The following is a 15,969-nucleotide window of genomic DNA, read 5'->3' as shown; positions in this document are numbered from 1 at the left end:
AGTACCATATATTTTCATTTCAGGTTTCCAGTATCTGCAGTAGCTTGCTTCTCAATCCTTCATATTTATTCTTTATTCATTGTTTTAATATTTAAATTCTAATCAGCAATAACTTTGAAATGTTGGTTTCTGTCTCACTTAATTTTATTAGAGTTCTTAATTGAAAAGGACTACTTGTATATCACTGCACTATAGGTTAACATGATACCACTCAATTGATTAACATCTGTAGGACAGATTCCTTTGAAAGACTTTGGAATTAACAGGCTATTTAACGTGGAAAATGAAAGGAGCTTCATTAAAGTAGGAAGGCAGTAAATTAATGATTTTAATTACCTGATCAAAACAATAATTAGGTATAGTGCAATAAATTCATTAAATCCATTGATATACTGACCATCAATTTCCTAAAAACAAAATCTTTTAATTTACAACAGTAAATACTTTTGCTTTACAATATGATGGCACCATGCACTGATGACAAAGGCAGTCTTCTTTCATGGATAATATTTGTTGTGAGGTCTCTTCTCTTTATCTTTGCCTCTGAAAAGCAATAGTAGTACAGAAAGTATTTTTTAATATTTAACCAAGACTTCTAAAGGTCAATAGTGTGAAAGTCCAGCAACAAATCAAGCATGAAATGATTTTAGAATTCTCACTGTGGCAGTTTAATGTTTCAAAAATGATGCAAGTTCCTTTGTCTCTTGAAGATATAACTGAGAACCTTGTATTATTCTCACTGAAGCAGGCATGCTTAAGGTAACTTGCACAGGCTTTCACTATTGAGAGGCTGCTGTTGAGTAGATAAGGATAAATCTTTAAATGACAGATTTGTTGGAATCAAATTAAGTATATATTTGGTATAAAAATCACTGGGGAATGCAGCACCTGCATTTAGTCTGTGAGGCGTTAAGATGTGGAATACATGGCCTGGAACAACCTCATTAGTAATATTCGAAAAAGAACTGAATGAATATTTCAAATACTGTAGGAAAAGAGCAAGAGTTGGGGACGTGGTAATAATGGAACCAGTGATGATACTCTGTAGGCATGTAGGAAAATGAGTTTACTAGAATATAAATATTTACTCTGCATAATATGCTTTGAACCTTTTATGTCAGGAAAGAATATCTTAACCTGCTGTGACCAATAAACACCCAATGCCTATTCATATGTAGAATGTGGTATCTCTTAAGAGTATTGGTTGTGTTGTTTTGTTAAGACATTTTAATCAGAATAACTAGCTTATTTGTAATGTATTTACATTTTATTGTTAATCTATGCAGGCTAGAAATGTTTCAATGACAAGTTTGCACTTTTGAAACATCCCCCTTCTACTTCATTGAATTATCTTATGTATGTATAAAAGTTTATTCAAATGATTACACTATTATACAATATTCAGAACTTCATACAACACACAAATAACAGCTTCAAATTAAAATACAGTTATCACTGTCCACAGCATATTAAAGTCCCTAGCCATCCCTGGGAATTCCCCATTATACCACTGGATATATGTTATGTGGATTTGAATTGGATGAAAGTGAGAAACTATGTGCCAATATATTAAAAAACTAGGCGATGTTTGGGAGTTTTTGAGCTGCTTTTTAGCTGGTTTGGCATAATACTGTGGGACGAATGGCCTGTTCCTGTGCTGTACTCTTCTACCTTTAAGGTAGACATCAAGTGCAGCAAGGGGTTTCATTTTTACCTTTTGGGGACCCAGTCGGCACAGTGTCGTGGATAATCACCTTTAAACTCACCATAAGTGCCCGCAGAACTGATCGATGCATGGAGGCAATAGCTTAAATATCTGGGAAACTCACAAATTAAAAGGGGCTACCAGCGGAAGTAGGCAGACAGCAGTCAGCACCATTCGCTGGGATTAAAGGGGAATAAGAATGTCCCTGCCTGTAATGCAGGATGTAATAAATTAAAACTACCAGTGATAGACCATAAGACATAGGTAGTTCCTGAAGTCTGTTTATTTATCTTCCCATGGATGTTCAATGATTAGAGCTTTTACATACGTACCTCCTCTTTGGAACTTCTGGCAGTTGTTCTCTCTGACCTCCGCTCCTGAGAACTGGCAGTGTATTGGAATCATATAACATTGGATCGCATGCTTGCCTCTGACGGGGAATACTGCTACTGTATAATCCTTCCAATGTCCGTTGCCTAATCGGGGCAGTATCGTATAACCCTTCAACCGGCCGCTGTCGTAACTGCTGACGCGAAGAGTAAAGGTCTTCTTCACCTACCTGCAATGATTAATGAGAGAAAGTATTGTTTCTCTAGTTAAATGGGACGTACTCTTTCCACGGATGTGATACTGGAACACAAGAACTGCATAAATAATCCTATCCCATCAGTCTAAATCTTACTAGAATGTCAGAATCTAATGTTTCTATGTTTCTATAGGGTTCTGAGTTGGATGATCATACTGAATGGTGGTGCAGGCTCGAAGGGCCGAATGGCCTACTCCTGCACCTATTTTCTATGTTTCTATGTCTATGTTTCATGTGCATATTTCAAAAGACATGATTCCTGAGAAAATGGTTTGCTTGACCTCTGCTTTAAGTGGGTGTCATATTTTTAAAATATTTTCTCAGGAATCATGTCTTTTGAAATATCTTACTCAAGGGTCAATTGAAACATTCTCTAAATATTTTCACAAACGAGGTAGCTAGGTCCTTTATGAGTAAGGGGTTGGAAGCTTTCTTGAGATAGTCAATAGGCAGGAATGCCGTGTTGAGCTGCTGCCACGAAACAACAAATTTCATGTCATATAAGACACTGGTAATAAACCTGATTCTAGGTTTGAGCTTATGGCCACATCAGGCAAGTCCTTAGTGAATGGCCGAGGGGCCAAACAGCCTCCTGCTGCTCCTAATATGATTGTTCTTATGTATGCTTGTGTGGAGAAGGAGGCTCCATCCTTAATATTGGTTGAGCCTAGAGTGCTAATGTCAAGGAAAAGACTGAAGGTAACTACTGCCATCTTTAGCCAGGTATGCTGCTTGAATGAGATATCTTGGGTTCCCACCATCAAGGAACCAGTAGTCAGCCCATTCAATTCAGTCCATGTGATAGCAAATGTGTCAAATTTTGTACCTGTTTGAAAAGGTAGGGTGAAAATTCATAACATTGTGCAAAATGTCTGAAGTAAATCCATGTCAGTGAATAACAACAGTAGAAAAGCTATTAACACTGTAAGCATGTTCAGTGTGGATTTGTACTGTCACTGAAGAATATCTTTAGCTCATTTGTCTCTGTCGATTCATTCATGATCTTATATACTAAATTGCATTATTTGAGAAGTTTCACACTATTTAAGCTAGCACCCATTAAACAATTAGTACTATGAAGATAAACACCATTTACCCCTAAATGATTCACTTCACATTGGACTAGAAGAGCTGCTAATTCAATATCTTCATTGTAACCATTCTTAAGAGGAACAGACCTGTACCCTGGAAAAAAACGGAAAATAAAAAGCTTATTAAACATTTAAACTTATGAACACTGAAGTGACACTACAATAGCTTTTCAATTACACTGTTAAACTTATTTCACACCTAAATTCTTTGGATATTGCAACAGAAGAACAACAAAATCATGCTCCAGATTCTAAGAATTTTAATATATTTTTACATTATTATTTAAAGAAGAACGATTAGGTGAATTTGTAATCAAACTCTTTAAGCAATTTTTCATAAAGACTGCATTTGGAGTTCAATAATAGTGTACATTTGTGTCTCAGAGGTAGCTGTGGATATTTTGAGGGAAAATGGCGACTGGTACACGAAAGGATGAGGCTTACAGGGATACGAACTGGGCGCAGGAAATTGTGACCAGCTAGGTGGGCAGCTGGTTGGCTTGGACTCGATGGGCTAAAGGACCTGTAAACGTGTTGTATCGCTCTATCATTCTAGGACCATTACTGCAGGTTCGTTTTGTAAAATTCCATGGTTAATTAATTAACTCAACTTAAATTCTCTAATCAATAGGGTGGTATTTAAATTCATGTTCATATGTTACAAGGGACCATTAACCAGGTCATCTGGATTACCAGCTTAGTTACATAATCATTATGTTACTATACCTTAGTGTCTCTTGTCACAGGTACTGTTAATTAAATGTATTATTATTCTTTAACTTTGAGTACATGTAATAAAGATAAATAGACTTGACAAATATGATTTGATTTTCCATTCTTGCATTATTAACAAGAGATGATTTATATTTTGCCCTAAAATATGCAGATGTTTCATAGCGTATTTTATGCTAAAGAACCTTTGAACTAAATTAATGTATTCACTATTTTGGAAGCAATGGTATGACATGTATATCTTCGAATTAAATTGTAATATTGCAAACATACTAATCAAAATAACTTTAGCCATCTGTGAAGGTTTATTCCTCGTTAGAATTAAAGCGTTACAAAATTCAATGCTGATGGCTACAATGTAGCTGGTAAATTGGAACTAATTTGGATCATGTAGTTCCATATATCAGAAGGATCGTTCAATGAAACTTCAGATCCTCCATGTAGATAATGTAGGTAAGAAACATCACAAGCAGGAACTGTCACTGAGCAGATGAGAAAAACTATGAGCAAAGAAGCAAGTTCTAAGAAATACTTACAGGAAAATAAAAGATCTAGGCTAGGAGTTATAGGTGTAAATTTTAATGTTTATGGCCTTAGAACTCAACCTGTGATGTGATGACTTAATCTGGGGAAGATCATAAGGCCAGAATTTGGATTTCATTGAGTTATGAGAATGCAGAGATATGACGGGGTAAACCATGGAAAAATTTATTATCAGCAGAAAATTTCAAGTTGAGGTAAACCTAATCAAGGACTGAGATAATTGGCAAGCACAGGGCTGACGGGTGAATGAGAGTAAGGCAATTTGAATAACCTCAGAAATTAGACAGTAGATTGAGGAACAATGTCATGGGATGAGGTTTAAAGAGCAGATGAGAGATGGGCAGACAATGAAAAGCAGTCATTTTAATGACTTACTTAGTCATTTCAAAGTTTTCACTGTTTAAATACGACCTGGATTCTTCCCCAAGCATACAGCTTCAAAAATTAATTGAACCTTCTGTAATGGTATTCAAGGACTAGAGAGAAAGTGGAAATTAGGTGTTGTTCTCACATACATGGCTTAAATTGAGCTTCTGTACTTTAAAAATGGAGACACCAAAACGATCAGGCAAGATAAGTTACCCAGATATATAGAGGTAACCAAACTTGAAAATGATTTTTAATGCACCAAACTATGCTTGTGTGTAGCAATGAGGTTAGGTTGTGTTGGGCCTCAGGTGACTGCAGTGGTGGAGGCTCTACTTTTCCCCTGTACAGATTCACAGATTTGTACACAGGAAAAGCAGTGAAGAATTCGATAAAAATTTAAAACTAGAATTGCTGGAAATCTTAAAACGAAATAGAAAATTGCTGATAACACTCAAAGGGCCCGGCAGCATCGCTGGAAGGAGAAAAAAAGTTGATGTTTCAGGTGGAGGTCCTGACAAAAGGTTTTCAATCCCCAATTCTACCCTGTTTCTCCTTCCCAAGATGATGCCTTGACCTGCTGAGCGTTGCCAGCATTTTCAGTTTTTCTTACAGAGAATTATTTCTTCAGTCACCAATACTAAACGTGTGTGAGAGTAATGGTCACCTGTTGTACTTTCCTGCACACATTTGGAACTATGGTTAAAATGCAAATATCCAAGAATACTAGGGCACACGTGGGAAGCTTCTGGCTTCTGTAAACTGATTACATGTTCCCCAACCCCATTTTTCTGCCACGGCTGAATTTAGCAGGTCTTTGCCTTTATATCCAGCTCATCTTTATGCTACTTAACCTGTTTGCTTCCACTAAGTATTTGATCTGTCAAACTAACCAGTTTTGATTCCTTTGATGGGGAAAGTAGCATGAGCCAAGAAGTTTGGATCACTGAACATGTCCTCTTCATACACAACAAATCGAAGAAATGCTAAAGAGGGATCTTGGATGACAAATTCCTTAGTTGGCTCTTCAGTTGCTCCTGACCAAACTGGATTCAGGCCATTATCATCTGGAATTAAGATAATTTGAGATTTACAAGATTCCTTCTTTACAATACAAAACATTCTTAACTCTTTTTATGAATAATGGAATATTAATTTCCAAATATTGAACATTTAACAGAGATGATTATAACACAATAACTTAGACACAGAATAACAAAAATATTGAATTGTATGCTTCTAGTCTTTTAGGGCTTTTTTATGAATAAATGAGGAAAAGAACACAAAATGTCCAGTTCTTCAGTATGTTTATTACTGAAACAATATCCACATAATTACATGGTGGCGCAACTAGTAGAGCCACTGCCTTGCAAGGTGCAAGAGACCTTTGTTCAACTTTGGTCTCAGTTGGTGTTGGTGTGACATTTTCACACTCCCTTTATGACATGATCCAGTTTTCTTGCACATCTCAGGTCACAGGTTGGAGGCCACTTTAAATTGCTGCTTGTGCACAGTTAAATGTCTAAGAATGTGTAACAAATTGACCAGAATAAGGGGAGAATCATAAAGGCTTAGTATAAATGGTTGGTTGTTTGTCAACACAGACTTGGTGGGCTGAAGGAGTTACTTTTCTCTGTAATTCTATGAGTAATTATATATTTGCAGATGTGTGTGTGTGTGCACGCACACACATACACACACACACACTCAGACTTACTTATCACCACTGTCTTGAACTTCTTGTTCTCATTCTCATTCTCAGGCCCACACAGTTCCATTTCTACAAAAGGACAGACTATACTCCTGCCAGGTTTGGGTAGATGGCGGGCACCAAGAATCTGCAAAGTTAATGGGAACAGTAGATATAAAAATATTCAATAGGTTTCTAAGCCAATTGTTAAAGCAAAATGTGTAGAACTAATTGATAACTCTGCCAAGAATTGCACAGGAGCTTCCTTTGATCTTCCCCATTTGTGATGTGGGCACTGACTGCAGAGGGTATTTTAAGTGAAATAAGGTGTTACTTAAACAATTATCATGTAACTTGATATCACTTGCTAAGGAAAAGGAAGCTATGCTTTGTCACTGCTGAGAAAAAGATACAAATATGTGGCATTCAATAGTTAATGGACACTACACAAAGAACAATCTTCAGAGCAAAATATTTATTGTTAAAACCTGGCACCATTACTACGTTGTAATCTATGTGATACCACTCATAAACCTTATGGCATTATCTTGAAATGTTTTATATAATACAACTGCGTGCAACAGTGCATTGTGTTATTTGCACCTTTCACCCATCATCCCTTTGCCCACTACACTGGCTAGTAGTTTAGGAAAGCCTTTAAATTTTAAATTTCTCATTCTTGCATTTAAATGCCTCCTTGGCCCTCTATATCTCTACATTCTGTGCTTTGGCAATGCGTTTAACAATGCGTTTTTCCTTCAAATCTTTTCTAACTTCTTCCACTTTAAAATTGGTCATCATGCCTTTATCTGCCCAGGCATAATCTCTGGGATTCCCTTCCTATACACCTTCATCTAAACTTCCCATGTATGCTAAATTAAATCAAATGTACAGCTCTATTTACTGCTGAGTTTCATGAGCTAAGTAAATGAAAATCTCAGACTGATCATCATTTGGACAAGAGATTCTATAGATTGGAAAGTTCTGGTGATATTTCATACATATTCAACAGCTCCCATTTATATAAAACTTTCAAAATACAATCGGCCCTCGTTATCCACGAGGGACTGGTTCCAGGACCCCTCGCGGATACCAAAAAATGCGGATGCTCAAGTCCCTTATTCAACCTGGCTCAATGCGGTGGACCTTAGGACCCAGTGGGAACCCTGGACCTTATTTAACCTGTCTCAGTGCAGTGGATATTAGGACCCGGCGGCGGAGCTCTGAATCTGCAGTGTTTCTGTTCACGAAAATAATCACGATCACGATTGAAAATAAAGTGGAAATAATAAGCAATCGGAAAGAGGTGAAACGCCATCAGTCATTGTTACATCGTTAGGCTACAGTCATTCATCGATCGGAACAATTTTAAAGGATAAAGTGAGAAAGGCCCTGCCCCGATGAAAGCTACAATTATTACTAAGCAAAGCAGTGGTTTAATTATTGAGTTTTGGGGTTTTGGGTTTTTGATCCTCCACATTAACCCGGCACAGATGGAAAGCGCACTTGGAAGCGATCTGTCACTGGATTGAACCCAGGAACTTCCGTTCCGGAGCCCGATGCTGAAACATACATTCCTTAAGTGTTTTATATGCATAGAAAGGTAAAGTATATACTATATACTAAGACAAACGTTTAACTAACTGACGCTAAATAATACCAGATCTACCTGTTCCGACTTACTTAGTAAGAGAACTTCCGTTTTTTTTCGATCCCGATCCAGGATAACCTACGCACATCCTCCCGTATACTTTAAATCATCTCTAGATTACTTATAATACCTAATACAAAGTAAATGCTATGTAAAATAGTTGTTATACTGCATTGTTTAGGGAATAATGACAAGAAAAAAAAGTCTGTACATGCTCGAACAGCAAGTGCTGGAAGAGCACTTCCGGGTTTTCTCGATTTGCGGTTGGTTGAATTTGTGCATGCGGAACTCGCGGATAAGGAGGGCCAACTGTAGCAAGAACACCCCAAAGCATTTTGTGAGAACTTAAGCAATTCAAAGAAGCCAATCAATACAAACAGTAATTAGGCACAGAGGTTGGTTTTAAGGCATTTTACTTTGAAGTGGAAAGGAAGCCAATGAGGCAGATAGCATTTAGTATTTACAACAAAGTACCATATTTCTCCAGTGTGTGATGTTTATGGTGCGTGTGCTAAAAAAAAGTACAAAAATTGGCTTACTGAATAAATTCAAGACAAAATAGATAAAATTTATCTGAATGATTTTAAAAATATAAGAATAATATAAGAATAAAGTAGGTACAGAGGAGATGTCGGGTAAGTTTTTTTACGCAGGGAGTGGTACGGTGGTGGAGGCGGATATGATAGGGTCGTTTAAGAGACTTCTGGATAAGTATATGGAGCTTAGAAAAATAGAGGGCTATGGGTAACCCTAGGTAATTCTAAGGCAATGACATATGCAGCACAGCTTTGTGGGCCAAAGGACCTGTATTGTGCTGTAGGCTTTCTATGTTTCTATGTTTCTAATAATGTTCCTTTTGTTTAGTTTACAATGGTCAAAATTAGTAGGTAGTGTTTCTTGAAACGAAGAGCTTACCCACATAATTTTTACAACCATTCTCTCCTGACACAATGGCTTTATTCCATAAGTAGTACTAATCTGAAACAAATAACACAATATATATGGAATTAACTTCCTTACTTTTATTTTAATGGAATATGGTCGGTGTTTATTGGGATTGTCACTCCTCAGTGATTCAGGCTGTAGTAGATACCCTGTTTTTCCATTCATAGAAAACAAAGCTTGATTCAGCTGCATTGACTTATCTGTAACAAAATTGGAAGGATATGTTAAAGCGATTGTCGATACAATGGGTCTGGCACACCTCTGACATACTGCATGCAGTCTTTGCTTACGAAAATGAGGTACGGTACTTCTCAACAAATCTTTCAGCTTCTAGCCACTGGTGTAGAATTAAGTGTAAAACACCTCACCAAACATGGAACAGAAGTCATCCTCTTAACAGCATAGGTCTTTTCTAATTTTTATTCACAGTTACTATAGTAGAATTCCAGTTAATTGAGACACATCAGGATCAGCGTATTTTAGCCTAATTAAGTGGCTGCTCCAATTCACCGAAGTTTCATAGAAATAGTTAAAAAGGCGTAAAAAAGACAAACTGAGTAAAAAATTAAGTATTTAAATGAAATACAGAACAAATTGGAACATCAATACTACTACAGTACTATAAAACTGCATATTAGTTCCTAATAGCTATCAATGGAGGAATTCATCCAGCTGCTGTTCTTTTGACTGTAACTGAACAAAATCAGCACAGAAACCTAGTGCAGATAATGAACTGCCTCTATACAAAGGATGCACCCTCCAAATCTTTATTTTCATTGTAACATTCAAGACAATCATTGATACCTTCAAATTCTTCATAGTTCCTAAAGATGAAGTATTGAAATCATCTCATTTTCACTCTTGGCTGTTTCTGGCGTTTCCAAGCCTCAATGCTTGAAATCACAGTGAGCAAAACAGTTCTGGACTACCTGACTGTTTAGTTCTTGTAAACCATCAGTGACAAATATCACTGCCTTTTGAACACAAACACATGTAGCTGACGCTATTTAAAAACTGTTTGCTGTAAGCACAATGTAGTGTCTGACCACATAAGTGCATGTGACTGATGCTCGTTAGAAACTGTTCAGCAACAGTCTCCTGCCACAATTAAGCAGCATAGTGCCCCAAATAAACAAAGGGAATTCCAGCTATTTTTTCCATTGAATTTTTGTTCTTTAAGAGTTGTCCTAAATCAGCAGCTGACCCGATTAACTGATGACCCAACTTTATAGCGATTAAACTGATTAATCAAGTAAAATATTTTAGAACAGAAGTTTAAACTTTTCCCACAAATTTTGTTTGTGTTGTCCATTCAGTAGACCCCTTGCCAATGGAGCAAGACTGCTCTGTCAAGACCATGCTGCTGTACACAAACATCCCAAAATGAATAAAATCATCTACAGGTATTTTACAATGCAATTTTTGGATCTGGCATGTCAGCACCTCCATGGACAACTCTATCAGCATTAGATCTGAACATCATACCACTCTCACAGCCCAGGAAATCAGAGCTATGAATGTCACCACTACTACAATGAGTGTGACATGAGCAAGCAAAATAACTTAAGGAACTTTACTTAAGTTCCAACTTAAGGAACAAGTCAACTGATATACCTTCATCAAGAAGTGCAAACCCCAAGAAGAATGTTGCATTCACAGTGCTGACTTAACCATAAAAAAATGAGGTAATCTGCATCTCATGTTTAGATTAGCTCTGAATAATTAAATGTCTCAATATCCTTTGGCGTAATCTGTTACGGGACCACAAACAATGGTCATTAGCAACCCTGAATCCATGAAGAAATTCTGCTTCCACTCTGAGGAATCCATGGCCTAAGTCAAATGGGGGGTATATTGATCCTTCTGGGCAATTTCACCACGAGGATTAGAAAGGACATGAACCTCTGAGAATGTGGCATTGGCAGGTAAGGCTGAGGGAAAGCTAACTCCTGACAGAACACATGCGACAACCAATGCCCTGTTTAGTCAAAGAGACACTGTGTGTTTCATTACCTCAACACCCTCACGACAGACATTGGTAGGTGCATCATCATCCAAACAAGGGACTGCAAGGACTAATTGTACCACAATAGAAGTTAGACTGCTCACTAACTAATAATCTTTGTCATCATCTTCATCAGCCTGGCCCAAAAGAGAAATATAGTCAGAGGATGAACATGGCTGAGGAACTCAAAAACACCACAAGAAACATTCTACCTAACACCCCATAGCATCCCAACGAGTCCCAACCTTCAGGTGCCTTGGTGCATGGACTATGCTGGCTCAGAGTAAGCATTAGTTTTACAATTGTAGAAAATTTATGACGTTGGCAGCTATTGGCCTATTTTGTCCATGCTGTTTGTAAATTAGCTATGCAGGAACAACACAGAGCCACATTGCCTAATCTCGCCTTCTGGCATTTGCCTTTTCTTTGCTCCTTTACTCTGCACAACAGTACAATGTCCATCACATATTTGGCACTCCTCCAGGCTGACAAAAGTTGGAAAGGTCAACCAACAACTGAATAACTAGGCTTCTGGAACCTTGCCATTTTCCACCTCAATTTACTCCAAGCTCATACGTCTAGTTACAATGTACAGACCCTCTTTGTTGGAGCCAACATCCAAATCGACATTGATTCCTTCAATGAAGATGAGTGCAGTGCTAAAAACCCAGAAGCCATCAGTTCTTCAACAACCTGCCTTGATGGCATAAAACTGCTTGCCATATTTGCCCTTCAATCAAAATCTTTACCTAACATGCATCAAGATGGATCACTTCCCATAACTTAGGAATGATCTCTCAGTGAGAGTAATCATTGATAATTATATTCACCAGAATCTCCAGTCCACCAGCACAACCTGTATATGACTAAACTGTCAGTTTTGAGACATCATTGTCCTCCGTATATTCCTGCCCTCCTGTTCATCTCAGAGACATGGGCATATTACAGTAGACACCTCAGGCCATGGAAGGAATAGCATCAGTGTTTTGAGAAAGCTGCCTCCACAAAGCCTCCAAACCCACAGGCTCAGTAAGCAACATCAACATCAGTAGTTGCTCCTGCGCCAACATCTCCAGTATCAAGGCCTTGATCCTGCTCAACAGCACTGCTGTAAGTGCAATGTTCACATTGTCTAATGCCAAACACTGGGCTTCCAAAATATGTACTCTGTTCTGAGCTCATTGGGGAAGTAATATCAAGGAGAAAAAAAGAAAAGACTTCAAAGATTCACTCATGGACTCCTTGTAAGGTGCTCCATATTCTTTCTGAAATAATATACAACATACACGCCATCAGGTTATTGTCTACCACTGACAAATCGACAAAGCTTTCAATAATTTTATCCAAGGATAGAAGCTCCATCTAGAGGTGCCTATGAGCAAAAGCAGTTTCTGAGATTTAACCACAATTGATGCAACAAATCTAAAATCTTCATTGTGTGTGATGGACCAGGGAACAACCATAAATTTTCATCTCATATAAATATTATGTGGAACTGAAAGACCAATACCCCTTCACAGCCACCAATCAGGAATCATCTTCACTTTGATGCTCTCTAATTTTTGGGCACACACTCCATAAAGGACTGAGGTCCTTTAACATCTGTCGGACAATGCTGAGGATGTTCTACGAATCTGTGGTGGCCAGTGCGATCATGTTTGCTGTTGTGTGCTGGGGCAGCAAGCTGAGGCTATCAGACAACAACAGAATCAACAAACTCATTCGTAAGGCTAGTGATGTTGTGGGGATGGAACTGGACTCTCCGACTGTGGTGTCTGAAAAGAGAATGCTGTCCAAGTTGCATGCCATCTTGGACAATGTCTCCCATCCACTACATAATGTACTGGGTGGGCACAGGAGTACATTCAGCCAGAGACTCATTTCACCGAGATGCAACACTGAGCGTCATAGGAAGTCATTCCTGCCCGTGGCCATCAAACTTTACAACTCCTCCCTTAGAGGGTCAAACACCCTGAGCCAGTAGGCTGGTCCTGGACTTATTTCCTGGCATAATTTACATATTACTATTTAATTATTTATGGTTTTATTACTATTTAATTATTTATGGTGCAACTGTAACGAAAACCAATTTCCCCCGGGATCAATAAAGTATGACTATGACTATATTCAGTTAATTTCTTCTTATAAAAATTCAAATCTTCTCACAATTTGCAGCAAATGTTTGAGGATTAATAGATCCCATGACCAGCTCCTATCCTACTGTTACCAGACGCTTGCATAGACTTCTTGTATGATAAGATGAGCTCATAATCTACCAGTTTATGATCTTGCATTTTATTGTTTACCTGTGCTGCTTGTTATTGTTTTACTTTATTCTAGCTCAATGCACTACGTAATGATTTCATCTATATAAAAGTATGCAAGACAGGCATTTCACTGTATCTTGGTACCTGTAATGACGACAATAAACCAACACCGACAGCAATATGCACAAAATTCTGGAGGAACTCAGCAGGCCAGGCAGCAACTAGGAAAAGATGGAAACGTCTGCTATACTCTTTTCCTTAGATGCTGCCTGGCCTGCTGAGTTCCTCCAGCATTTTGTGTGTGTTGCTCGGATTTCCAGCATCTGCAGATTTTCTCTTGTTTGTGATTAGGTTACCAATAGCAATATTTACCTTAATCCTAAAAACGTAATTATGGCAGTAAAAATCATTGTTAAACTATTTTTTAGAGTTTCACATATGTAAATCTATGGATAGATAGCCATAGACCTTGTCCCATGGCAGCATAAAAAAGACTCTAAAGGTAGAGGGTATAGGTTTAAGTGAGAGGGAGGCGGTATAAAGGGGATCTGAGTGGTGAATGAGGAGGTGGTGCAACAGTAACACACCCAGGCGGCATCCGGACAGGAATGTAGGGACATGGAAGTGATGCAGGCAAGTGGGAGGAGTATAGCATGACGATTGGCACAGACACAGACACAATAGGTTGAAAGGCCTATTTCAAAACTGAACAACCCTTGGATTAGACTTTCTTAAACATCATGCTTAATGTGATTTAATAATGCTTTGATAATTTCAAACTTTTATTTCACATAAGGGGAGGCACAAGGATGCAGCAAGTGGTGCTGCCTCCTCACAGTTCTACGACTCGAGTTCAATTCTGACCCTGGGTGCTGCGAATTTGTACATTCCCCCTGTGACTCTGTGTCTTCCTCTGGGTGTTCCACTTTACTCCTGCACCACAAGACATGTTGGCAGCTTAAATGAGTATTGCAAATGAACCTTCCTTGTAGGTTAAAAAGGATCAAGGTGAAAATAAATTGCAGGGGCATAGGGAAGATTAAAATGAGGGAAAAAATGGTTGGGTTGGTTTCCATTGGAAATGCCATGGACAAAATGGGCCAAAGACTTCTTTCTGTTTTTGTGATATGTATAAGATAAGAACATAAGCATTAGTACTCATTGCTGTGATTACACTTATGAATCTACCCTGAAAGCACTTTGAAATGTTTTTTCATCAAGAAGGGAATTATATTAATGTTTGTTTTCCTTCTGTGTAGAGAGACCTAGTTGAGGAAAATAACCATCACATTTTCCTTCAGCCTAAGAAGTTCATCAACACTTGTTCAGTCTAGACTCATACAATCATGGATAAATCCAAAATATAATCTGGAATTCTTGGGTTATATTGCTGTTGTTCATTCTTCACACACATTCAGAGTTACTTGCATACACATGGTAGTGTGGTGGTTAGCACAATGCTTTACAGCACCAGTGACCGGATTTCAATTCTCCCCACTGTCTGTAATGAGCTTGTACATTCTCCCCGTGGCCTCATGGGTTTCCTCCAGATGCTCTGGTTTCCTCACACAGTCCAGTAATGTACCAGTTAGTATGTTAATGGTCATTGTAAATTGTTCTGTGATAAGGCAAGGTTAAATTGGGGGTTGCTGGGCGATAAGGGCTTGTAGGGCCGTAAGGGCCTACTCTGCGTTGTATCTCAATAAATAATTAATAAATAAATAGCATTCTTTGAAACAGTAGCAGAAATTCAATAAGCCAATATGAAGAATTTGACATACCTGGTGTTTGGAAATTTAGAGCAGCCATTTGGGATCCATGTTGCCATAGCAAAATTGGGTCGTAGTTGGAAGATTCAATGCGTTGTCCTTTGGGATAGATTCTGGAAAGTTGCTTACGGTTGTATTCTCGAAACTCTTTGGGTTTTTGCTTGAGGATAGCTTCTGCCTTATTTTCTGCAAATGATCTCATTTCCTTGTAATCAATGACATCCTTCGCTGAAAAAGAACAGATAGCACTTGTGAGAAAGGTTCTTTCTTGGCTCTATCGTTAACAAGGCAAGTGCTTAAGTTACGGGATGAGCAAAACTTGCTGCTTCAGGGGGGATGTAAGGCGACCACTGCCAATGGAAAACAAAATGAAGTGAGGTTGCATTGGCGTGTGTGTGGAGCTGGGATACAGTCAGCTTTACATCTCAGCTGAGACTGAATTCAATGAGATGCACAACTTGGGTAGAAGGCAGAGGAAACTTTGATGCTGAAAATTGTGATGTATTACAGAATGAAAGAAAAATACATTGTATCAATTAATTAGTTGAGAATGAAGCTGAAAGAAACCAAGGAATTGATCTTAAATATGCACAGCGACGACTAACAAGGGAAACTGCAG

The 15,969-nt window shown here is 38.2% G+C and overlaps 1 protein-coding gene across 1 annotated transcript in view; it reads right to left on the bottom strand.

The window, feature by feature from the left end:
* Nucleotides 1-307: 307 nt before the first annotated feature.
* Nucleotides 308-15,969, bottom strand: part of plcg2 (phospholipase C, gamma 2) — a 216,569-nt gene continuing 200,907 nt past the window's right edge. Inside the window, exons 26-32 of the mRNA XM_072279854.1 lie at nt 15,363-15,578; nt 9,385-9,509; nt 6,741-6,861; nt 5,917-6,090; nt 3,388-3,476; nt 2,038-2,264; nt 308-543 (exon numbers count right to left, since the gene is read on the bottom strand). Coding sequence (XP_072135955.1) covers nt 498-543; nt 2,038-2,264; nt 3,388-3,476; nt 5,917-6,090; nt 6,741-6,861; nt 9,385-9,509; nt 15,363-15,578 — 998 coding nt within the window. The 3' untranslated portion in view covers nt 308-497. The remainder of the gene's footprint in view (nt 544-2,037; nt 2,265-3,387; nt 3,477-5,916; nt 6,091-6,740; nt 6,862-9,384; nt 9,510-15,362; nt 15,579-15,969) is intronic.

This window comes from Mobula birostris, chromosome 15 (genome assembly GCF_030028105.1).
Source record: "Mobula birostris isolate sMobBir1 chromosome 15, sMobBir1.hap1, whole genome shotgun sequence".
NCBI lineage: Eukaryota > Metazoa > Chordata > Chondrichthyes > Myliobatiformes > Myliobatidae > Mobula > Mobula birostris.
This window is presented reverse-complemented; position numbering and strand designations above follow the sequence as displayed.